The following is a 25,599-nucleotide window of genomic DNA, read 5'->3' as shown; positions in this document are numbered from 1 at the left end:
CTTACTTTCTTGAATTACAAGCATCTTCGTTACCCATTGATGAAGTCAGAACCCTTTGACCATTTCATCAAAGCACGAAGATTCAAACTCCATTTTGCTCTCTTCTATCCATCGCTGGAACTATGAAGTTTGCACCCTTACTAGCATCCTCTGGATAGACAAAATGCCTTGGACTGTAACACATGCAAGAACTTGGTTTCATTTCCATCAGATGGAAATCCAATTGTCATCCATGTTTCATATCTCATGATTGAAATATGTATTAATTGCTAGTTCAACCCGAACCGACTTTAAGCATCGCTACGATGAAAACAACCTCATTGTAGTCAACTCTTGAACTTGTTATTTCAACAAGTCGAGCTTTATGGATAAAACATTTTTATCCGTATCAGTTTTAAGTTCCATAAATATTCATTAGACTCTAAGTCTTCCGAAAGGCGTATCAAGGTTTTAATCTTGAATCACTTATATGGAAACTAACTCGGGTTGTATTGGCATTTAGCCAATTCCGGAGTCAGGGCCCATCAACGCTTCCTTGTGTATCGTAGGTATAATGTTGTATAACAACAATATCTCGTTTGCGCACCCGAGAGGTTTGCATGAGCCTTGCCTACGTTGTTTAGCTACAAGTTTGACTGAAGTTCATACATTTTATTGTAGAGACTTCCGTATCAGTCGCAGTAGGAAACTCTGGAATTACTTCCAAGGTCTCTTTCCTTTGATCTGATGACGAAGATACTGTTTATCTCATTGAGTTGCACTATTCTCCCACTCACCTTTTTGAAAAAATCATTCTCTTTAAAATCACACCGTTTCGCGGCAAAACTATTTGCCTTGGTATAGTGAGGGAGGAATACCCAACATTTTGGTATAACCTACAAAGTAGCACTTGTCTGATTTGGATTAGGTTTGTAACCTTTTACACAAGCCCCATATTCCAAATGGTAAGAAAATATATAACATGGTTGGGTATACCATACCATGGCTTCATTTCAACAGACCCGATGTAGCTCTTTTCAGTGTAAAAGCCGCAGTCTCTAAAGCATCACTTTAAAAGGGATAATGGCAAATTTATTTATGTCATCTTTGACCTTACCATGTCATAAATGGTTAGATTACATCTCCACGGACTTTCCTCTTGAAGTGGTGTTCCGGAAGGTGCAAGTTATGAAACCCCTTTCACAACTCATCAGACATTCGCCAAACATGTAACACAAATATTCCTTTGTGCAATCAAATTGCAGAAACATAATTTTCTTGTTACAATAACTTCTACTTTATTTTTGAAAACCTTTCGAATGATTTCAAAAGATCCAGACTTACGTCTCATCAAGTAAATATCCATATATCTACTTGAGTCATTTCTGAAGATAAATAAATCCACCACTTGCAACAACATTTATTGAACTACACACATCAAAATGTATGATCACCAATAAGTTTGTTGCTCGTTCCTTATGGCCTGTGAACGGTATTTCGGTCACTTCACTTTTCAGAGGAAAGTTGCAAGTGTCATATGATTCAAAATCAAACGACTTCAAAATCCATCATAATGGAATTTTTCCATGCGGGTTTCTCCAATGTGGCCAAATGCAGTGCCACACATGTGTGGCACTAGTGGCTGGGGCGCGCCCTTGGCGCGCCTCCTGGGCGTGACTCTGCACACTAATCATGTTGATGTAGTTGTTAACGTGTTTATTTAGTCCAAATGAGCATTAGTTTTCCTCATCTATTACACTTGCTGAAATAGGGAACGAAAGTGACACTGCAATCTCTGAGAGGCGTGCATGTATGATGCCAGGTGGGTGGCCGCACTTTTCATTCGTTACAAGACCAGCAAAAATGTAGTACTGACAATGTCATTCCAGAAATATTATTACACAGAAGCAGTTTCAACAGGAAAATCCACACATTATTTGTATTTATGTAGAATCTCCAGGTCTAATACTAAATCCAAGCACCAAGAATATACATGGTAGAACTGAAAAGTTTCACTGGACAATCCCAAAATCATGCCTAATTCTGGTTTGAACATTGCAACACAGGAGGTATGCTCTTATTGCCTGAAATAGAACAAATAACTTAATAAGTACTATGGTGGCTATTAAAGAATCTGGCTATGTGCAAAATGTAGTAATAAGAAAAGCATTGACTACCTAATGAATAAATTTAGGAAGAACCAATATTTGCAGCAATGGGAACTACAAGTAAAATATTTTCTGGTGGTCCCATCCAATCGAATTCATACTATTAACTTGGAAGAATCTGAGCGCATGTTTAGTGAAATACCACATTCGCTGAGATTTAAATTGCCTAAAAGGATTTGTATTGAATGGAATCAACAATCATAATAATATGAGTAGTTATTAGCTTTTCTTAAACAACAAATATAAAGGAAAAATCCATCATTCATATGTAACAGAATTGAAAACCAAAAGCTAAAAAGGGAAGTTAAAAGACTCTGGATATGTACTGCAATTGGAGGTTGTCAGTGTCAGCAGAAATCAGCCAGAATGATAAAGATAAATATTAAAGAGGGAATATTTTATCAGGAATCATTTGTTAAAGTTGAACAAAAAATAGGATGAAGCAGAGCAAACTGCATCCCTGAATTTCCCTTACATTCGTTTTAAGTTTTAACTACACCAAGACGGGTGTGGAAGCTACATCTTTAACTACATCAAGACAGGTGTGGAAGCTACATCTTAAGCTTCCTTCTCAATTTAAGTAAGCTTAAGAGCATTGTGTGCTCAATTATTGAACAGAAATGGAGCATGTCGCAAATCTAATAAGATTAGAAGAGCTACACTTACATGGGCATTAGAATGACCAGAACACTTGTCATTTCCAAATTGCTGGCATGATAACACATAGGTGAACCTCATACGTTTTCAGATTAATCACATGATTAAGCATTATTGGGTGATATGTGTAGCTTAAATCAACAAAATAGTGTTAATCAATAGTAGCCGTTCAAATTACCGTTTGACCTCTTTATCCAAAGCTCATGGGCGAAGCTCTTCCTTCAGTGGTTCTTCATTTTCTTTAAGTTCTTCCTCCCAATGAACCCTTGCTTGGAAGCTCATTCATCTGCATACATAAGCATAGGCACACACAGTAAATGCCAGGTTGCTTCAGAATATAATTTGTTATTTGTGACTGCTTAAAGAGAAAATGTTCTTCCTCTTCCCTCAACTGGGGTAAACTTTCTGTAGGTAGAACAGAGTGGAAACACCATCTTCATTTACCTCATCCCTTCATCTGCATACACAAGCATAGACAGACAGTAAATGACAGGTTGCTTCAGAATATACATTGTTATTCGTGACTGGTCAAAGAGAAAATGTTCTTCCTTTTCCCTTGACCTGGGTAAATTTTTGTAGGTAGAACAGAGTGGAAACGCGATCTTCATTTACCTCCTCAATCTCTTTTATGGAAAGAAGGACATGCTCATTGTAATAAGGAGTCAATGAACTACACACACAAAAAAATCTTATCATTAGTAACAGCAAATAACCGAAATATGAATCAAAAGCAGATGAAAAGAAAAGAAAGAGGAAGTTAATACAACCTTATCGTTTTAGTGCTACATTTCTATTTGCAACTTACAGAAATAATTACTTAGTGAGGATTATATCTTTAGACAATATGCAAACAACCAACATCATTAACAACACCCAAAAAAAGGGAGTGAGAAGAATAAAATTATCAGCAGGAATTAGAATGGAGCAACTTGGTCAACAATTGATTCCCCAATTATGAAATAAATGTTCAAACCTTCTCAGGTCTACCACTGTACTTCCATTTATGCATAAAAATCTGTAAAACTGTAATCAATCTGCATGTGCTATCACTAAGGTCCTTCAAACTTAATAGATCCCAAACAATGGCATTAGACGCCCTAATCATGCATCACAATCGTCTGATTATGATGGAATGTTTGTTCCTGGATCAGGCGTCGCAGAAGTGTATGTCAAATGTGCTTGGGTGGATCTGCCACACGTTCAAGGATGCATACTCCTCCGGGCATTCCTTCAGCTGAGCCTCAGTGCACTCCTATTTTCACAAACATTGGAGTAGGAGAGAATTTCTGTTAGCAATCAATGCCCAGCAATGGACTAATTAATGTAGCCATAGGTAGAGATTATAACTTTCTGGAGATAAGGTTAAGAGAAAGACCAAATTTGACATCCTTGTTGCTAGTCCTTGCTGCTTCATCTCTCAGGATGGAGTATATGCCAGAGATCACATCAAGGCTAGACCGCTGGCGGTCATCAAAGTAGATCAAGTAGTTTGACATCTGCAACAGGCGTAGTGCTTCATCGACATCTCTCTGGGCAACAGTTTCTGAAAATTGAAGCCTTCTCAAAGCCTGAAATAAACCAAGATCATGTTTTTTTTTTAAATACAGATTTTCATAACCTGGTGATCACAGTATAACCAACCCAAATGCAGAAATCAACCGTGTATAGAAATCAGGAGGATACAGAGTAGACACAAATTAAATCAAGTTCAGAAAACAAAATCAATCTGAATGTAAACTGGAAAATTAACAAAAACAACTCTGCTTGAGTTCGAGCTATTCTCCAATCTAAATCTGAATCTAAATGTAAACTGAAACATAAATAAATGCCACAACTCTGCCTGAGTTCTCTCTACTCAGTAAAGTAAACAAAATGGTCGTGAAGGAGCTCACCCAGAGTTTAGGCTCGTCAATCTGACCGTGTGGATGCTGGATGCAGCAGAAAGCATGCCTACTCTTCCTCTTCCTCCCACAGCACCATAGCAGACGAGGGATTGGAGCCGGTTGTGGCTAGGGGACTAAGGAGGCCGGTGGGGAATCAGAAGCGCTAGCGCCATGGCCGGTCCGAGCTGAGCCGCCTCCCTTGCTGCCATACGCTCATCCCCGCCTTCTTGTACAAATTCTGATGAAATGGTCTACATTTAGTTTTTTCCTGCTTGAAACATCACAACCGATTTCTTACTGCTTCGTTTTTAAATCAGAATGGGCGATTTTTTTAGAAATGAGTTACTATATCAGAGAATCACTTGATCTAGAGTACAATTCAAATTCATATTAACCAACATAGGCATAGTCACCAAACAATAAAAAAAACTCATGCAAGATTTTGATATCAATGGCATAATAAAAATTGAACAGGTTCACTCATCAACTTGCCTACCTGCTAGGCTTCACTGGTGGCCGACTAATTCACCACAATCCTTCGCGCTAGTTAATTGTCGGGTGGTAGGTGCGACATATGCCAACGGGTGGCTTATCTTTGTGGGAACCAGTAAGACGTCGCTGGTGCCTGGAAGCAGGATGGGGCGAAGACATGCACGCCGGCGGATCTTACCCAGCTTCGGGGCTCTCCAAGGAGATAACACCCCTACTGCTGCTCTGCAGGGTCTCCGCATGACCACTCGATGAATCAAGTAGCTACACAACGCTCCTTGAGCTGCTTTGGGGGGGAGGAGGAAGAAAGGGCACGGCTAGCCTGCTTCTTCTCCTTGTATGGTGTCTAGAACTAGCAGGGGGTCCAACCATTTGCATGGGTGCTCCGGGGGGTTTATATAGGCCTACCCCCCGGGGGTACAATGGTAATCTGGCTGGGCGCGGGGCCCAGCCGTCTGTGACTGTGCTCGCCGGCTTTCGCGCCGACTGCTGGGGCCCGCCGACTGGTGGGCCCCGCCGGCTGCCAACTCCTGGGTCACTGTGGCTTCATCTTGTTGACGTGGGCTTCATCGTGGTAAGCGCGGCTACAGTACCGCCGCCTGCCGGACGATCGCTGTAGCCTTACCGCGTCTTGTCTCCTTAATGGGGCGTCCTCTTCGAGGGAAGCGGCGGGCCGGCTGTGGGAGCCGACTCCGTCTTGGGCCGGCTGGTTGGAAGCGCGGCTGCCTTCGGCCGTCTCTCTGCTCTAAGGGGCCCACCGCATGTGGGTCACGCTGGCGGCCCATCGTGGGTGACGCCAGGGTCAACATGGCAACAGTGCTGCGCCGGACGGGTCACGCTTACCTCGTACGGCGCACTGTGCCAGGCGTGCTCCGGGATTCGGGGGTGGCAGGCTCTTCTGTAGCCATGCCCCGTCGCACCGCCGTTAGGTGGGTGCAAACTTTGTGGGTACGGTCTTGACTACTTTATGGGGAGCCGGCTCGAAGGAGTCGGCCTTCTCGTAGCCGGCTTCATTGGAGTCGGACCCCAATGAAGGTTGAAGTCGGACCGCCTTCCCAAAGCCGGCCTGGATCGCGGCCGGCGGGGGGAAGGTGGCCCTATGTCTTGGATTCATGAGAGCCGGGCTGGCTCGTAGTTTTTGCAGAAGTGCCTGGGGAAGCCGGCTAGGCTACCCATGGCCATTTACTCCGACAGTAGTCCCCGAAGCTGATCGAGCTCCGAGACGAACAAGGGGACGAGAAGCTTGGTCAGCTTCCTATCCTGAAGAGCCGGCTTCGCGGGCGTACGCCGACGTCAGATGACCCTGCGTAGGCGGGAGGAGAGGGGGCCTGCGTGCCGACCCCGGGCCCTCTCGCGGCCACGTGGCAGCAGGATCCTGCGAGCGCACGCGCGCGATGGGATGCCGCCGCAGGCCCGGGCCCGCCACTCGCGAGCCTCGGTCTGGGCGCGGATCTCCCGTGGCCCACAGGGCCGCTCGCCTTCTCAAGGCAGTTTTCGCCTCGCCATTAAGGGTCGGTAATCGCGGGGCGTGGGAAGTGGGCACGATCGACCCCCACGCTTCCCCACGCCACGCCTCCTCGGCTCCGCCACGTGAGCCTATAAATAGGGGGAGGAGGGGGAGCGACAGAGGCTCGCGCGCTCCCTCCCACTCCGTCTCTCCTTAACTCTCGTCTTCTTCCTCTCACTGCCGCCGCAGCCTCCCGTCTCAGCGCCGTCGCGTCTCCACGCCACCTCGCTCCCATGGCATTATCAAGCTCCTGGGACGGCTCCAACGTCCACGAGGATCACGTGGAGTTCCTTCGCCAGACCCGGCGCCTGCCCGGCGCCGACCGCGTTCAGGTCCGCCTGGCGCCCGAGAAGGAGATCTCGCCGGCACCGGAGGAGGGCGAGCGGGTCATCTTCCGCTCGCACTGCCTGCGCGGCTTCGGCCTCCCGGCGAGCGAGTTTCTGCGTTCCTTCCTCGAATTCTACAACCTCCAGCCGCATCACCTCACGCCCAATGCGGTGATGCTGCTGTCGGCCTTCGTCTCCCTCTGCGAAGGCTTCTTAGGGCTGCTCCCCACGCTGGAGCTCTGGGGAGAGTTCTTCCAGAGCAAGCTCGGCACAGTCGTCGCCGGCGTGCCGGCCCCCTGCGGAGCCTTCATCGCCATGAGGAGGGCGAGCGAGAACAATCCGTTCCCGCCCATCCCCCTGATCCAGTCGGTGAAGGTCTGGCAGAGATCTTATTTCTACGTGAAGAACGTCGCCGAGCAAGAAGACTACATCAACCTGCCGGCTTATGTAGCCGGCCCGCCGGCTGGGAGGCAGCCCTCGTGGAGCTTGCGATCCCGGTCGTTGTCTCCGGCCGGGAACGCCGCCATCGCCCGGCTTCGGGTGTTGATTCAGTCGGAAGGCTTGCGCAGGGCCGACTTGGTGGCCGCCTTCGTGGAGCGCCGGATCCTTCCTCTCCAGAGCCGGCCCCACATGATGTGTCAGATGAGCGGCCGGTTCGACCCAAGTCGGCTCAGCACATGGGAGATGCCCCACGCGGAGGTGGCGCTTATGGTCAACTACATCGCCAATTGCAAGCTCAGCGGGGACTGGCAGTACGGCAAGGCGCCGTACTCTCGTGCGAATCCTCCACCCGTGGTAAGCTTCTCTCTTTATCCTCTTTTTCGTCGTCAGCCGGCTTCGCGACGGCCGGCTTCTGACCTTCCGGCTCTTCGTGCAGAACCCTCTTCTCCCGCCGCCGGCCGGGGCGGCAGGGATCGAGCGCCAGTACGTCCCCGACCGCACGGAGGATGATGTTGACGACCCGGACTTGGGGGCGGCCGCCATGGAAGACGCCGTCATGGGGGACAGCGCCGAGCCCGGAGGCTCGAAGTTCACTGCGAGCTTCGAGGACTGGCCGGACGACTTTGAAGCCGAAGTCGTTCCGCGCCGCCAGCCGGCGGCCGACCAACAGGGCGCCGGCTCGTCCGTCGCGCCGGCTGCCGGCGGCCCGCAGAAACGTCGGGCCGCTCTAGGCCTCTTCGGCAGTCGGCCGAAGAAGTCCAAGCCCTCCGCCGCGGCGACGAAGCGAGAAGAGGCGGCCGCGAAGGCGGCCCGCTTCCGCAAAGTCGTGAAACAGCCCCAGGCGGTCTCGGCGTAAGTTTTTAACCGCTTGCCGTAGTCTCGTCGTTGTTCTTTTTTCTTCAAATGCACTCTTAGCTTTCTTCGTTTGCTGGACAGGGCGCCGCTTTCTCTCGAGCGGGGCCCAGGCGGCTTCGTCGTGGGGCCGGCTGTAGGTTCTTCGAGCTCCCGCCGCGTGGACCCCCGCGCCGATCTTAGGGAGGCCACAGAGCGGAACGCCCGCGAAGCGCGGGAGGAGCGCGAGGCGGCGGAGAAGGCGGCCGCCCAGGCGGCAAAGGGGCGGGCTGAAGCCGTAGCCAAGGCCCAGAAGGAGGCGGCTCCTGCAGAGACAGAGGCGGAAAGCTCGCGCAGCCAGCCTCCGCTGCTCGCCGTTCCCCTCCGAGCCGTGGCCCCCGACACCCCGTTGCCCATGGCGGAGGAGATCATCCAAGACCCACCGCTGTTGGAGAGGGAGGAGGAGCCCGTGGTCTTGGCCGGGAGAACGCCGCCTGCGGCGCCAACCGGGGCGGGCCAAGGCAGTCGATCGCCGGCGGCGCCGGAGGAGCCGGCCGGAGGTGAGCCAGGGAGCCGGGCCGGCCTCAAGGTGCAGCTGGCGACGGGCCGGCATGCTGAAGGAGGCGCCGCTCCGCCGGAGTTGCGCCGAGCCGCGGGCGCAGGCCAGCCGGCAGGAGATCTGGAGGTGGCCAGCTCCGCCGTGTCCGAGTGGACTCCCATCGGGGGGACCGGCGAGCTAGAAGCAGCGGCTTAAGGGGTCCGGAGCCGGCTACGAGCTCAAGCCGCCCTGCTGCAGCAGCTCAACCAAGAGTTCTCGTCGACACGAACCTCTGTCCGGGTAAGTCCTTTGCTCTTGGCTGCTTTGCTTTCTTGATTTCTTCCGTGGGGACGCGTCAACGCACCCACTGGGTGTAGTCCCCGAGATTCGGGCCGACTGCTGCGCAGTCGGGTCGGATCTTTCTCGACGGCCACCTTACTTTGCTTTCTTTCTAAACTTTCAGGAATACCACAACCTTCGTGTTGCCGCCTTCGACTCCCAGGCTCGAGAGCTGAGCCGGCGGACCAACGACCTGACCGACAGCCGAAGTAAGTACTTGGTTTGTTTGTCTCCTGTGGGGGCGCGCCAGCGCACCCACTGGGTGTAGTCCCCGAGATTCGGGCCGACTACCGCGCAGTCGGGTCGAATCTTTCTTGACGACTCCTTTCTTATTGATTTTTCTTCTTCTTTGTCTTCAGGGGCCAACGCCGACTTGAGGAAGGAGCTTGGCGAAGCGAAGGCCGCCCTTTTCGCCAAAGAGGCCGAGTGCACTGCCTTGGCCCAGGAACGGGATCGCCTGGCCAAGAAGCTGGCCGACCAAGAGGAGAGCCACAAAACGGCCCTCCAGGCGGTGAAGGAGAGCGAAGCCGCCGTGCTGGCAGAGTATGAGATAGCGGCGGCGACCTGGTCCGAGACCCGGCGAGGCCTGGAGGAAGGCTACGGCCGGATTGAAGACTTGATCGACGGTAAGCTGCTTTCCACGGCCTTCCCCCGTCCCTTGCCGTCTGGGTTTTTTGACTTATCTTGGACTGCTGCTTGTTGTTTCTTGCAGATTACTTCCCGGGCTACTCCGTCTTCGCTGCCCAAACCATCGAGGCTCATCGCGAAGCGCGCCGTCAAGCGGGGGCCGACATTGCGCCGGATGCAAACCGGACCCTTGAGGAGCAGCTTCTGGCTGTCCAGGCGCGGCTGCAGCCGGCCCACCGGATGCTCCGCCGGCTCCAACGTGCCGGGGCGCAAGTGCTGGCCGCCCTCTGGCCTGGCGAGACGATCCCCCGCACCCCGAGCCGAACTGCCGACTGGCTGGAAGTCGCAGTCGGACGCTTCGAGGCTTGGAAGGCGTCAGCGGCCCGCCTCGGGGCCGGGCGGGCGTTGGAATTCGTACGGGCTTGGTACCCAGGACTGAGCCTGGACCAGCTGCGTACTTGGCGGATGGAGGCCGACGTGGAGCTGGAGGAGGTGAGGCCGGCTATCGCCCAGCGAGCTTCAACGATCGCCGAGTGCACCGACATCAGCGTTTTCGCACCCGAAATCGATGATGACGGTGTCGCGCAGCCGGAGGAGTGGTTCGGGCTGAACCCGGCGGTGGGCGAGGATTCGGCGGAGGAGATCGCCTCCAGCGACGAGGGCGAAGAGGACGAAGACGACGACGGCGGAGACGTCGAGCCGGCTGGTGGAACAACCAGCCGACCTCAGGCCGACCGTGCCTCCAGCAACGAGGCGCGTGGAAGCGCGCCCTCTGCGGGAGGCGGCGACCAAGCCGAAGTTCGTCAGCCGGCCACTCCTTCAGCCGGCGCGACCGTCTCCGCCAACCAGTCGGCCGCTCCGCCAGCCTGACCTGCCGTCTTTATCTTTCCTGCTTTGTTGTCTTTGAACAATCTTTTGTTAAGTTTCGCAGTTCCACCCACTGGGGGTGTATCCAGACTATGTTGAATGCTGGCCTCTTGGAGGTCTTTTTATGTAAATATTATCACGTGCATGTTTGGTTTCCATTCGCGTATGCTTGTTTATCCTTAGGCTTTTTCCTTTGCCGCCTTCCCTCTTTGGGGAGGCAAGTACTTGAGCTTTCTTGGATTTAAAGTAAAGTGAATGGAAACCGGCCGGCCGGCTACCCTGGTAGCCGGTCGGCGGTGCGGGAAAAACCGGCTTTGTTATATTAGTCCGTTATTCCCTAGCCGTTTTTCGTGTGGGCGGTCGCTCCTACCTTTAACCCTTGCCAGCCGGACAGCCGGTTCTTCGAACTGCGACTTTGGAAAGGGAAGGCTTGAGAGCCGGCACACTACTTGTCTGACTGCGGGTAGGACTTCTAATATAACTTCAGTCGGCCAGTCCCCGAGCCGACTAGTCGGACTCGGTGCCGGACGGAAAAAGTAAATGATACGACAAGCATGATATTTTCATTCAAAAATAAGGGATGGCAGTCCCCGAGCCCTCCTCGGGGAGCCTATTGTCTTGTACTTAATACAAAAGTTAGCGCGATACATACTGCATTTCAACTGTAAAATCTTCGAAGGAGGTTGGCGTTCCATGGCCGTTCCGACTCCTTGTCGGAGTCATCTCTCTTGCGTGCCTTCGGCTTCTGTGCGTCGATCAGGTAGTAGGAGTCGTTGCCTAGAGCTCTGCTGATGACGAAAGGGCCTTCCCAAGGGGCTGAGAGCTTGTGCTGGCCGGCTGTTCGCTGAATCAGCCGGAGCACAAGGTCGCCCTCTTGGAAAGATCTTGGCCTGACCTTCCGGCTGTGGTAGCGGCGCAAAGCCTGCTGGTAAATTGCAGACCGGCTGAGAGCTAACAGCCGGCTTTCTTCCAGCAGGTCGACGCCGTCTTCTCGTGCTTCCTTGGCCTCCGCTTCCGTGTACATGGTTACTCGAGGCGAGTCGAACTCGATGTCGGTTGGGATGACCGCCTCGGCGCCATACACTAGGAAGAAAGGGGTGAAGCCGGTTGACTTATTTGGTGTAGTGCGCAGGCTTCAGAGGACAGCCGGCAGCTCATCGAGCCAACAGCCGGCTGAGCGCTCCAGAGGTACAACCAGTCGGGGCTTGATGCCGGAGAGGATGAGGCCGTTGGCTCGCTCGACCTGGCCGTTTGACTGCGGGTGGGCGACGGATGCTAAGTCCACCCGGATACCTTGGGCTGCGCAGAAACGTGCCAAGGCTCCTTTGGCGAAATTCGTGCCATTGTCGGTGATGATACTGTGCGGCACGCCGTACCGAGTTGTTATGTCCGTGATGAACGTCACGGCAGTCGGCCCATTCAGCTTCTTGATCGGCTTCGCCTCAACCCACTTGGTGAATTTGTCCACGGCGACGAGCAAATGCGTCATGCCGCCGCGCGCCGTCTTGAATGGGCCCACCATGTCCAGTCCCCAAACGGCAAAGGGCCAAGTGAGGGGAATGGTCTTGAGTGCCGAAACCGGCATGTGCTGCTTGGAGCTGAAGAGCTGGCATCCCTTGCAATGCTTGACTAATTCTTTGGCGTCGTCCAAAGCAGTCGGCCAGAAGAAACCATGGCGGAAGGCTTTGGCGACAAGTGATCTTGAGGCCGCATGGTAGCCGCACTCTCCTTGGTGAATGTCTACAAGGATTGCAATGCCCTTCTCTTGCTCGACGCATCGCTGGAGGACTCCGGTGACGCTGCGCTTGAGTAGTTCTCTGTTGACGATTGTGTATGCTCCGGCTCGGCGTTGGACTTGTCTTGCTTCTGTTTCGTTAGCCGGCAGGTCTTGGTTTACTAGGAAGTTGAGGATGGACTGAGCCCATGACGGGGCCGCGACTTCTTCCACTGCCAAATTGGCTACTACCACCAGGGTGGGCGGGCTGGGCGGTGAGGTGCTGGAGTCGGCCGCCGGCTGTAGTGCTGGTGCAGTCCCCGGGCCGGCTACCGCAGTCCCCGAGCCGGCTGCCGAAGTCCCCGGGCCGGCTTCAGGGGTCTTGAGGTCGGCCACTTGATTCTTCGAGCCGGACCTGGCCGCATCGGGGTCAGGCGGCACGAAGATGGAATCGGATTCCGGAGACGGCTTGATAGACGGCTTGAGTAGGCGTTGTAGAGCGACGCCGGTTGGAATTGCTTGCCGGGTGGAGCCTATTCGGGCCAAGGCATCGGCTGGCTCGTTGTCGGCTCGAGGTACGTGGAGGAACTCGCACCCTTCAAAGTATCCGCTGAGTTGTTGGACCAGGAAACGGTAGCTCGCCATGTTCGCGTCCTTGGCGTCCCAGTCGCCGGATGACTGCTGGACCACCAGGTCCGAGTCGCCATAACATAGGATCCGACGAATGCCAAGTTCTTTGGCAAGCCGGAGCCCGTGTATAAGCGCCTCGTACTCGGCCACATTGTTGGAGGCGGCGAAGTGGATCTGTAGCGCGTATTTGAGCTTGTCGCCTTTGGGAGAGGTAAGGACGATGCCGGCTCCCAAGCCGGTGCGCATCTTGGACCCGTCGAAGTGCATGCGCCAATGGGTGGAGTCCGGAGCCGGCGGCAGGTACTGGGTCTCGGCCCAGTCGACGAGGAAGTCGGCCAGCGCTTGGGACTTGATGGCGGTGCGGGGCTGGTAGAAGATTGTGTAAGGGGCCAGCTCGATTGCCCATTTCGCGACCCGACCGGATGCATCCCGGCTGCCTATGATCTCGGCTAGCGGGGCAGTGCATACGACCGTGACGGGATGCTCTTGAAAGTAGGGCTTCAGCTTCTTGGCGGTGAAGTACACGCCGTAACACATCTTTTGGTAGTGCGGGTAGTTCTGCTTCGAGGCGGACAGCACCTCGCTCAAATAATACACCGACCTCTGGACCGGCTGGGCTCGGCCTTCTTCCGGGCGCTGGACTACGATGACGGTGCTGACCACCCGGCTGGTTGCAGCGATGTAAAGGAGCATGGGCTCTTTCTCAGTCGGCGCTGCGAGGACAGGTGGCGTGGCCAGCATCTTCTTCAACTCGTGGAAAGCTTGGCCGGCCTGGTCGTTCCACTCGAAGTGAGTGCTCTTCTTCATGAGGCGGTAGAGGGGGAGGGCCTTTTCTCCGAGCCGGCTCATGAAGCGGTTCAAGGAGGCTAAGCACCCGGTGAACTTCTGAATGTCTCGAAGCTTGGTGGGGATCGCCATTCTCTCGATGGCCTTGATCTTCGCTGGGTTGCATTCGATGCCGCGTTCGGAGACCAGGAAGCCTAGGAGCTGGCCGGCTAGCACCCCGAACACGCATTTCTCGGGGTTGAGCTTGATTTGGAACCGGTGCAGGTTCTCAAATGTTTCCTTGAGGTCTTCCAGCAAGGTGCCACGCTTCTCCGTCTTCACCACGATGTCGTCCACGTAAACGTGGGCATTCCTGCCGAGCTGCTTGAGGAGGCACTTCTGCATGCAACGCTGAAAGGTGGCACCGGCATTTCTCAAGCCGAATGTCATAGTCAGGTAGCAGAAGGCTCCGAACGGCGTGATGAAGGCGGTCTTCAGGCGGTCATCCGGGTCTAGCTTTATCTGGTGATATCCAGAGTAAGCATCCAAAAAACTCAACAGCTCGCATCCGGCTGTGGAGTCTATCACTTGGTCTATCCTTGGCAGGGCGAAAGGATCTTTGGGGCAGGCTTTGTTGAGACTTGTGTAGTCTATACACATGCGCCACTTGTTATTCTTCTTCAGCACAAGGACCGGGTTGGCGAGCCACTCTGGAAAGAAAACTTCCATGATGAAGCCGGCCGCCAGGAGCCGGGCTATTTCCTCCCCTACAATCCTACGTTTCTCCTCCGACAGTCGGCGGAGGGGCTGTCTGACTGGCTTTGCGTCTTCTCGAACATGTAACTTGTGCTCGGCGAATTTCCTCGAAACACCTGGCATGTCCTTGAGGGACCACACAAAGATGTCCCGATTCTCACGGAGGAAATCGGCGAGCTCGCCTTCCTATTTGCTGTTCAGGTTTGCCCCGATGACGGCAAACCTCTCCGGACGCTCGGGGTCAAGAGGTATCTTCTTCGTCTCCTTGGCCGGCTGAAAAGACCCTTGAGTATCATGCTCCTTGGAGTCAGGGGACACGGCCGACTGCTTGCCGGCCATGGCCACGACTCGGTCCAGCATCTTCTTCTCTTCGGCGATCACAAGGGACTCGGCCAGCCGGCTGCTGGCCGCGGCGCACTCGGAGGACTTCTTGTAGTCGCCGGCTACGGTGATGACGCCTTTGGTGCTTGGTATCTTCATCTTGAGGTATGCATAGTGGGGAACCGCCATGAATTTGGCCAAGGCAGGTCGGCCCAGCAATGCATGGTAAGGGCTCTCCAGGTCCACCACTTCAAACCAGATCGCTTCCCGGCGGAAATGCTCCTTGTCCCCAAAAAGTACATCAACCTTGATTTTGCCAATGGGGGCGCAGGACAGGCCGGGTACGATGCCGTGGAACACTGTCCGAGTGGGCATGAGCTGTTTTGTCTTGACGTTCAACTTCTCCAGGGTGTCACGATACAAGATGTTGATGCTGCTCCCGCCGTCTATCAACACACGAGAGAAGCGGGCGGCGCGTCTGTCCATTGCCAGGGTGGCTTCCAGGACCAAAGCATAAGAGCCAGGAGACGGCATCACCTCCGGATGGTCGGCCCGGCTCCAGCTGATGGGCTTTTCTGACCAATGCATGTGTTCAGCGGGGCTGGCAGCGACCACGCTGACTTCCTGGTGCTCTCGGCGTTTGCTGCGCCGGTCTTCGGGCTGGCTGGTGAAGACGACGTAGGTTGCTTGCTCATCAGGAAACTCGTCATGCACGGCTCCGACTGCGGGCCGAGCGGCCGGAGGCGGCGGAGGCGGAGGCGGCGGGCCGGCTGGCGGAAGTGGCAAGAGGCCTTCGCCCTTAGAGATTCGGGTGAGCCAGTTGCACTTCCGGGTCGTGTGGTTGGACGGCTTCGCGCCGCTGTGGAACTTGCAAGGGGCGTCGAGGGTTTGCTCGTAGGAGAAGGCGGGCTGCCAAGCCGGCCTGCCGCCCTTGGGCTTCTTGGGCGCCGGTCGTTCTTCAGGCGGCGCATCTTCGACTGTGGCCACCTGCCGGCTAGCGGGAGGCGGCGCGGGGCCTTTGCGCTTGTTGTCGTTCGAGTTGGGGTGTCGGCCGGGTTCTCCAGCCGGCGTCTTGGGCGCCGGGTTGAGCACCTTTCCGGACGCGTCTACCCGAAGCTCGGTCTTCATCGAGGAGTCGGCGGTAGCGTACTTGTCCGCTATATCCAGAAGCTCGTCGAGAGTAGCCGGTTCGTCGCAGAGAAGCTTGTGCTTGAGGAGGGTGCCTTCTCGGCATCCGGCTGTGAAGTACTCTATGGCTTGTGCCTCGTGCACCCCTTCACAGGAGTTGCGGAGCTCGGCCCAACGCGTGAGGTAATCGTGAGTGGACTCGGCGGGGCCTTGCACGCACAAGGAAAGCTGTTTGGGCTTGGGAGCCCGCTTGTAGGTACTGGTGAAGTTGCGGATGAAGGCTTCTGTGAAGTCTAGCCAGCTGTTGATGCTACGCGGCTTGAGGCTGTTGAGCCAGGTCCGCGCCGTGCCCTGCAGCATGAGGGGCACGTACTTCATGGCGACGCGCCGATTGCCATTGGCGATGCTAACTGCGGTGGAGTAGTCGATCAACCAATCTTCCGGCTTCACGGAGCCGTTATACTTGGGCGTGTCTCTTGGGAGCGAGAACCCTTTGGGAAAGGGCTCGTCGCGGATGCGGGAGCCAAAGCAAGGCGGGCCGACATCGTCTTCTTCTTCCAATGCCAGGGATCGCGCCAGGCGGTCGATCCGATGACGGACGTCGTTCTCGCCGATTCCTTCGCGGCGGCCCAGCCGGCCGCTGAGAGTCGGGTGCGCCGCTGGCGGTGAGGCGGGGTATCTCTCTCCACGGGGCGGAGGCGGAGGCGGGTCGCCCCGCCACTCCATGGCTCGGGGATGACCGTCCGCGTCCCGCTCGATGGAGATCCGGGTCCGGCCGCGGCTGGTAGCCGGCTCCTTCTCGCGTCGCGCGCGGGTATCGCTCGTAGTCGGCGCCCGGGACGTCGCGCCGTGCTCTCGGCGCGGGGGAAGGCTTTCCGCGCGAGCGTCGGCTTCGTGCCGCTGCGTGGCGGCGTCAATCAACTGCTGGATGCGCCGGGTCATGTGGGGAAGGTCTTCGGGCTCCAGGCCGTCCAGCTCGTCTACGGCCGCCTGTGCGGCACGCAAGTTCTCAAGCGGAGTGGCATAGACCGGGCGGTCGACTCCCAGCGTGTCGGCGATGAGGCGCCGTGTTGCTTGACAAGGCCGGCCCGGCTTGGCCCGCTCGGGGCCGGCGTGCCGAAGGCGGCGCGGTCAGCCTCGCGCCGGTAGGCCTCAGTGAGGCGTCTTACGGAGGCCAGCCTCCGGCCCTCTGCGAGGAGGGCGAGGCGGCGTGCTTCCAGGGCTTCGTCGTCGGCGTCGGCCGGGAGAGGGGCGGACAAGTCATGGGCCGCCGCGCGCGAGGCGTCGCGGGCGCTCTCGTCGGCCGGGCCGCTGTGGCCGACAACCATCACTTCGGCGGCGACAGCATCGTGGCCGTCGGCTCGGGGAAGCGGGTCGTTGTAGATCGCAACGTTGGTGGGGAAGGCGTCGTAGGAGTCGACGGGCATCGGGTCGGTGGAACCAACCGACTCCAGGTCCGCAGCGGGCTCGCTGGAGACATGGAGCTGGCCGAGAAGGTTGGCGAGGCGGTCAGTGCCCGCACCGGCGGCGAGCTCGTCGGGGAGATCGGCGAGGCCGCTTGCCGCGCAGATGCTGGTGACGCCTTGCAGCGCGTCGTGGCAAGCGCCATCGGGCGTGTCGGGCTGGCTACGCTCGCTGGGGAGGAAGAGGGTTCCCGTCCAGAACAGGTCTTCGGACGACGGTGCGCCTGGCCCCACGGTGGGCGCCAAATGTCGGGTGGTAGGTGCGACATATGCCAACGGGTGGCTTATCTTTGTGGGAACCAGTAAGACGTCGCCGGTGCCTGGAAGCGGGATGGGGCGAAGACATGCACGCCGGCGGATCTTACCCAGCTTCAGGGCTCTCCAAGGAGATAACACCCCTACTGCTGCTCTGCGGGGTCTCCGCATGACCACTCGATGAATCAAGTAGCTACACAACGCTCCTTGAACTGCTTTGGGGGGGGAGGAGGAAGAAAGGGCACGGCTAGCCTGCTTCTTCTCCTTGTATGGTGTCTAGAACTAGCAGGGGGTCCAACCCTTTGCATGGGTGCTCCGGGGGGTTTATATAGGCCTACCCCCCGGGGTACAATGGTAATTTGGCTGGGCGCGGGGCCCAGCCGTCTGTGACTGTGCTCGCCGGCTTTCGCGCCGACTGCTGGGGCCCGCCGACTGGTGGGCCCCGCCGGCTGCCAACTCCTGGGTCACTGTGGCTTCATCTTGTTGACGTGGGCTTCATCGTGGTAAGCGCGGCTACAGTACCGCCGCCTGCCGGACGATCGCTGTAGCCTTACCGCGTCTTGTCTCCTTATTGGGGCGTTCTCTTCGAGGGAAGCGGCGGGCCGGCTGTGGGAGCCGACTCCGTCTTGGGCCGGCTGGTTGGAAGCGCGGCCGCCTTCGGCCGTCTCTCTGCTCTAAGGGGCCCACCGCCTGTGGGTCACGCTGGCGGCCCGTCGTGGGTGACGCCAGGGTCAACATGGCCACAGTGCTGCGCCGGACGGGTCACGCCTACCTCGTACGGCGCACTGTGCCAGACGTGCTCCAGGATTTGGGGGTGGCAGGCTCTTCTGTAGCCATGCCCCGTCGCACCGCCGTTAGGTGGGTGCAAACTTTGTGGGTACGGTCTTGACTACTTTATGGGGAGCCGGCTCGAAGGAGTCGGCCTTCTCGTAGCCGGCTTCATTGGAGTCGGACCCCAATGAAGATTGAAGTCGGACCGCCTTCCCAAAGCCGGCCTGGATCGCGGCCGGCGGGGGGAAGGTGGCCCTATGTTTTGGATTCATGAGAGCCGGGCTGGCTCGTAATTTTTGCAGAAGTGCCAGGGGAAGCCGGCTAGGCTACCCATGGCCATTTACTCCGACATTAATTAATCAGAATCTGGTAAGAAACACAGAACAAATGAACTCCCAGGGTATAATACCCGCAAAATAAAAATGTGAATGAAATAATTATAGTCATATTCAGAATCCTAGAAATTATTATAGTGTATTATTACTTCAGTTATTTGAAGTAAAACCATGTCCATTATTCCGAACAGAGGGAGTACATAGTAAGAGCACTCAAAAGGAAGTACCTGTCATGTGCCATCTGCATCAGGAAGATCCTCGTTTATCTTTAAAAGCTATGTGAAAAAGGCAAAACTAAAATTTGTGGCTCTTGATTATATCATGATATGCATGCCCGTGGAAGGTCAACTGGTCCAATTTTTTCTTGCGGAGACCATCTCTAGATCAGCCGCAACCTGTATACAAGAAAATTATTTAACAAACCATCAAAATTAGCAGGATACTGCATCTTAGAGAGGAAAATAGCAGGATATTCTTCAAAAAAGGGATTGCTTAGGATTAGGATTAGGTACAGAAAACATTTTGAGGCACTTATAGTATGCAGTCCCCCTCCTGTATGGATTGTGAAGCGAGCGAGGACCTGACAAACAAGACCAAACAATGAGTACCACTATGAGGATGGGTGCTGCTGTTGTGCCTAAAACTCTGGGCGAAGGACAAGGACAACAAGATTGTAGGCAAGGATTGGTCTCCCGAAGGGCGAGCTCCCGACACGAAGCGCAGGTTCCAATTCCAAACTCAAGCATACCAAAAAGCATCCGAAACAGCGGCTAATCGGAACAGTTCGTCTGCTTCAGAACAAAACCAAAAGGGAAAACACAGGAGTGGAGACTTACATGCTGGCGTCCTCGCGGCCGAGAAGCTTGTCCGGCGTGCCAGACCTGGGAGACATGATCAGCGATGGCGGCAACTCGCCTTGGCCCAAGATCCCGTCGGAGCCACCAGTAGTCGTTCCTTCGCCGCACCCACACAATGGTCCCCGGCGAGATGTCCCCGATGTTGCAGCGGCCCTCATCCGCGTCCCCTCCTCCCTCGAAACCTCCCCCAATCCGGCCCCGCCTCCCAACACCAGTCACCAGGTCAGACCCTAATGGCCTAACCACGCCTCCTCAGCCCCCTTCTAGAAGCTTCCCTCGCCCTCGAGCACCGGCATCGGGGGGTCGCTCCGCCTGGCAGGTTGAGACCCGTCGAGGCGAATACGGCTTGGGGCGGCGTTGGCAGCGGCGGCGGCAACCCTAGCGGCGGTGGCGGTGGAAAGAACGAGAGAGATGGGAAGTTGCGTGGAATCAGAAGCAAATGTGAGGCCCTCTTCTCTCTCTCCTGTAATTCAATGGGCCAATCTGGAACGAGTTTTTCCACCAAGCACTGTTCCTGGCGCCACGTGGACAACACGAGCGTTCGCACCTATAGCGACTCTTATAGTGTTGTATTCTCATAGTCTCGCGATATTTAGCGTCTGCGTTATGGATGTATCATATTACCATCAATATTCATAACATACATCCTATCTTGGATGGAAGCATTACCCTTCATGTTATTCATAATACTTAACAACAATTGTTGGTTTTATGAACAACTCTTTTGCAACGAACATTGTGCAATGGGCTAGAGTGTATGAAACTCTAAAATGAATTATGAAAGTAAACCCAGAGGTATTGTGTTATTATCAATATTCATAACATACATCTCATTCATAATGAAAGTATGGCCCTTGTGTTATTCATAACACCGAATATAAAAAGTTCTCTTATGAACAACCTTCTTGCAAGATACCTTATGCAATGGGCTAGAGTTTGTAAAACTCTAAATGAATTATGAAAATAAATACAGAAGGCAATACACCGATGGAAGGTATAGTAACATTTACTATGTTCCCTGTGTATACCTTAACCTCATTTCCAGCTAGTCTTTTTAGGCCATAGTAGCTCTTATATTGATTCGCAACAGAATGCAATCGAGCGGGTATCTTTGTGATTAACTCACAATACCCAAGAATTAGTGATTAACATGTTTAACCATAATTCCTAAGAACTATATTTTTGACCAGCCTACTATACATCAAAAACTTGTATGACATTCATACATGAGCTGGATATTCCAATCATCTTTCTTTCTGCCTTTATACTTCTAACAGTTTATCTTTTAGTATTTCTCCTACTCGCAAAAGAAGCACCCAACTTAAGAGTGGCGTTAGCCCCAGACTTCCTAGGCGTGTAAGTCATACTAACACCCTTTGGACACTTCCTTTCTCTTTAAGTTGTTGTTTTATTCACCTTCCATTATATGAAAGGCGTTCTTCTAGATCCCTTTCCCAACAGTCAAATGCATAGTAAACACTTTTACTAATACTTGCAAACAAACATTGCTTTGTTTGTATCTGAAAATAATTTTCAGTTCCATGAATATCATATAACTATCCCAACTTTCGAAGTTTGGGTTTCATGGAAGCAAACATATTCCACTTGACCGTAATAGAATTCTAGCTTTTGGATCGAAGGACGAGAGTCACATGATCCATAGCATTAGCGGGAGGATACGGAAAGCATGCGATAGGACAAAGTCCTTCTCGGCACTTTTGAGGACAATCCTCACATTATGTTACCAATCGTAAAGTTTTTACCAAATATTTAATAGCTATTCAATTTTAACAGGAAAGGTGGAAACGCGAGCCATTATTCTACAACTATTTTGCAAGAAACACTTAGACAGTGTTCATAATTAATTGCACTGAGAATTAAACATGTTAATTCAACAGTGCGCTTCCACTCAAATCAATATCTCTCATAATTAATTTTGAGTGATACAAGATCCAGACTTCAATTCATCGCCATAGAATCATCATCTCATAACGGGAATTTTAATCGGTAGGCCAACTTGTCGATCACATCTCTATGTGACTCTTGCTCATCTTTCGATGTGTGTGTTCCGAGCTCAGGACGATCCTGCCATGAACGTCAAGACAACCAAGTGATCTTGCTGCGAGGTCTGACCTCACCCGCCTCACACTTCTCTAATCGTTCGTACCCATGCATCCATGGCGCACCCCGAAAAGATAGGTGTTGTGACGGTGCTACACTTGGGAGAACACTAACTACTTGATATTTTAGTGAGAGGTCACCCTAATAAAAAGCGATTACCGCGCAATCAAGAAGGGTGCATCATAAGGGATAAACATCTCAGGCAATTCATAATAGCATGATATGGTATAGCCCTTTCTGACGGAGAAGTCTTTCATTTCTTTGTCTTCGGCATTCACGTCGGTGTTCACCTTCACGAAGATTGCCACCACCTTGTCGATGCACTAGATAATATTGCTATCTCTATAGCTAATAAAATAAGTGCATTACTTAAGGTTTACACGCAGGTCATTAAAGTGACAATCATATGGCTCCAACCATCATGCCGAATCATGACACGCAGGTCATGTTAATTACATCATATAGTCATCTCATACATAATAAAATTGAATATGAGCATTGCTATACCACATCACATGCATGTCTTGCAAAACCAAGTTAGACGCCTCTAATCGGTTTATGCAAAAAATTATTTTACGTGGCTTCTAAGGTTTTGACTTAAACCGCAGCTACCAACGTTTTATCATCAAGTATGATTATTCAAGTTGCTAGATTAACATCTCGGGGTGTATGAAACATGAGATAATTAAATCTCGAGCCCCATACTAAACTTCGTCATACACATGACCCCCGTGCGGATCATATCTGCAGTGCCCTTTCATCTGCGAATTTCATCTTTCTTTTGACTACGGCGGAACCCAAAGAACTGATAGCACTTCCATGATCAATCAGGATCACGGATTGCCAGAACTTTGTCAAATTCCACCATGCTGTCTCGAGATTGAGCAAACGCAAATTCTAGGGAAGCAACAAGAACGTCGGGTAACAGATTTCATCTGTCACCCACATAAATAATTTCCGTAATAGATCTCATCTACTACCCAATTATATTATGCAATACCCACACATCTCCATGTATTCTAGATCGAAACCTGCATCTACGCATAGCACGGCTCTTGATGCCACTATAGGGTAACGCAACAGAAAACAAAAAATTTCCGACCTACGCACCAGCCCAGGACCACTATGGAGACTGCATACATGGTTTGATCTTTTTCGTTACCGACTCGTAGCGCAGCGGGAAGTAGAGTCGATGACGATCGGCGGTGCAGATCCCTGCAACTAGGATTTACAACCTCCCAACCGCGAGGATGTATACCCTCATCTTCTCCTCAGACAGCCCTCTGGGAGGCGGTCGAATAGCCCCCGGACGGTGTCGCGGACAGCCCTTCGGGAGGACCTTCGAAACTCAAACGGTCACTCGGACAGCCGTTCGGGAGGACCTTCGAAACTCAGACGGACACACGGACAGCCCTCCGGGAGGCACTCACGAACTAAGACCGAAACTACGATCTCTCTACAGTGTTGCACACATACGGTGTCATCTATCTGGCAGGGCTTCGCCGTCCAGAACTAGTTCCTGCCGGAACCCAGACAGCCTTTCGGCTCTACGAAACTATTTCGCGGGGAGGGAGAGAGAAGCCAGATCATTGCATGGCACTTGTATGTGAGAAGGGATGAGGAGAATGGCAGCCCCTTCTCCTTTTATAGTCCAAGGCAAGGGGTGGGGTGGTGGAGGAAATACCAAAACACCCATGCTACATGTCCTGCATGAAGGATGAAATGGTAACTCAAGTGGGGCACCAAGGGGACACCATGGAGGCACCCCCTTGGCCAGCCACAACCTTGCCCCCTCCCATTGGGGGGGGGGGCAACAAGCCACCAACATGTCTCCTAGAAACATGGGTGCTCCCTAGACAAAAAGCCACCAAACATGTAACCCCAGATTCGTGGGATCTTGTCCCCTCGTGCTGAGACAAGATGTTTTCCGAGAAACATTTTTTCTGAAAAATTCCGGAAGGTCCCAGAACATTTCCGGCACCCTCTAAAATTCTTCTGGGCATGATCCGAAACATTTCCGGTGTGGTGATTTTTATCAGCGAAAAGCAACAACGGCGGTTACGGCAGCTCCGGAACATTTTCAGTTTTTCTCTCCGAAAATTCCCAAAAGTTCCCAGACCAATTCTGGGGCCCTCTAAGAATTTCCAGGTGAGTGCCGAAACCATTTTGACCTAATAATATATTCCGAAACAACTTTTTGGTTTTACCGAAACTCTTTTGGTGTTCTCTCTCCGAAACTCTTCCGTTGTCTCTGAAACTTTTCCGGTGACTTTCTCTCAGACTCCCTGTCTAGTATTCAGCAGATAGATGACCCTTAAGCGTGTGACCCTATAGGTTCGGTGAAGTATAGACATGACCTGGAACCCCTTCCGATCAATGATCAACATCGGAGCCGTGGACACCCATATTGACCCCTATACCCACACGAATGAATATTTGAGTGAACCTCTAGTTGTCGTGTGCTATTCCTGTTGCTTCGTGATATGTTACAAATACCCGAGGTGAGATTTACTTGCATCCCCGTGGATCAACGACTTGTCCACTATGTTAGTTACCTCATTACCGGTTTTGTTCTCTTTTCTCGTTTCCGTGTTGCGACATCCCTGTGATCAAATCACACTGTGTCTGGCCAGACGATGATGGATATCGTAACACCGAGAGGGCCCGAGAATATCTCTCCATCGTCGGAGGAGCAAATCCCAATCTTGAGCAATCAAGTTACTTGACACACTTTTCCATGAACCCGTAAGCCGCCGTAATAGCCACCCATTTACGGATGACATTTAACAAACCCCAAAGTTCATGAAGCAAGTATGAAGAAACTCGATACTCTCATGGTCTAAGGAATTATGCAAATGTTAACCATCTCTATGTTATGTACGATTAACTTGTGACGAATGAATCTCATAGCATAACATCAATCCGGGTCGATTCAACACAAATGTTCTCTTAACATTGTGCCCTCAAAGTTGCTGGCATAGACATGCCCATGACCAGGAAAACAGAATCATCATGCAACACTTGAGCTAGTCTTAGAGGCCAGACTAGGAATACTTCTTACCGTTTATTATTCCACACGTGCATATGAGTCTTCCTCCGAGCCTCGTGTTATTGCAGACTCGAGAACCATAGCATTTATAACATGGAACATAAACATAATTATGAACATGGAGGTAAGTAATAGCATTTATTATTGCCTCTAGGGCATATCTCCTACAATGCATAGCAATGAGAGGGGGAGAGTGTGTCCACGTACCCTCATAGACGGAAAGCGGAAGCGTTAGCATAACGCGGTTGATGTAGTTGAACGTCTTCTTGATTCAACGGATCAAGCACCGAACGTATGACACCTCTGAGTTCTGCACACGTTCAGCTCGATGACGTCCCTCGAACTCTTGATCCAGCAAAGTGTCGGGGGAGAGTTTCGTCAGCACGACGGCGTGGTGATGGTGATGGCGATGTGATACGCGCTGGGCTTCGCCTAAGCACTACGACAATATGACCGGAGGAGTAAACGGTGGAGGGGTGCTACCTCTTGAGCATGCGTTGGTTTTCCCTTGAAGAGGAGAGGGTGATGCAGCAAAGTAGCGTAAGTATTTCCCTCAATTTTTGAGAACCAAGGTATCAATCCATTAGGAGACTACACGCAAGTTGCCTAGTACCTGCACAAACAATCAAGAACCTCGCAACCAACGCGATAAAAGGGGTTGTCAATCCCTTCACGGTCACTTACGAAAGTGAGATCTGATAAAGATAATAAGATAAATATTTTTGGTATTTTTGTTGTATAGATTGAAAAGTAAAGATTGCAAAATAAATTAAATAATAAAC

The 25,599-nt window shown here is 52.7% G+C and overlaps 1 protein-coding gene across 13 annotated transcripts; it reads right to left on the bottom strand.

Moving 5' to 3' along the window:
• Window positions 1-1,790: 1,790 nt before the first annotated feature.
• LOC125518767 (uncharacterized) lies at window positions 1,791-20,158 on the bottom strand. 13 transcript variants are annotated; one of them, XM_087537542.1, is made up of 6 exons: window positions 5,184-14,777; window positions 4,697-4,955; window positions 3,417-4,372; window positions 2,983-3,261; window positions 2,814-2,855; window positions 1,791-2,063 (listed from the first exon to the last, which is right to left on the bottom strand). In XM_087537542.1, the coding sequence occupies exon 1, from the start codon at window positions 14,638-14,640 to the stop codon at window positions 11,788-11,790; it is 2,853 nt and encodes a 950-aa protein (XP_087393668.1). In that variant the 5' UTR covers window positions 14,641-14,777; the 3' UTR covers window positions 1,791-2,063; window positions 2,814-2,855; window positions 2,983-3,261; window positions 3,417-4,372; window positions 4,697-4,955; window positions 5,184-11,787. The 13 variants fall into 13 exon arrangements, 11 of the variants coding, with proteins under 11 accessions (XP_087393668.1, XP_087393665.1, XP_087393666.1 ...); XM_087537539.1 differs by having other exon boundaries at window positions 2,814-3,261; XM_087537540.1 differs by lacking the exon at window positions 2,814-2,855.
• Window positions 20,159-25,599: the final 5,441 nt, after the last annotated feature.

This window comes from Triticum urartu, chromosome 7A (genome assembly GCF_056163025.1).
Source record: "Triticum urartu cultivar PI428250 chromosome 7A, HENAU_Tu73, whole genome shotgun sequence".
Lineage (NCBI taxonomy): Eukaryota > Viridiplantae > Streptophyta > Magnoliopsida > Poales > Poaceae > Triticum > Triticum urartu.
The sequence above is the reverse complement of the archived record's forward strand: the minus strand, read 5'-3'. Positions and strand labels throughout refer to the sequence as shown.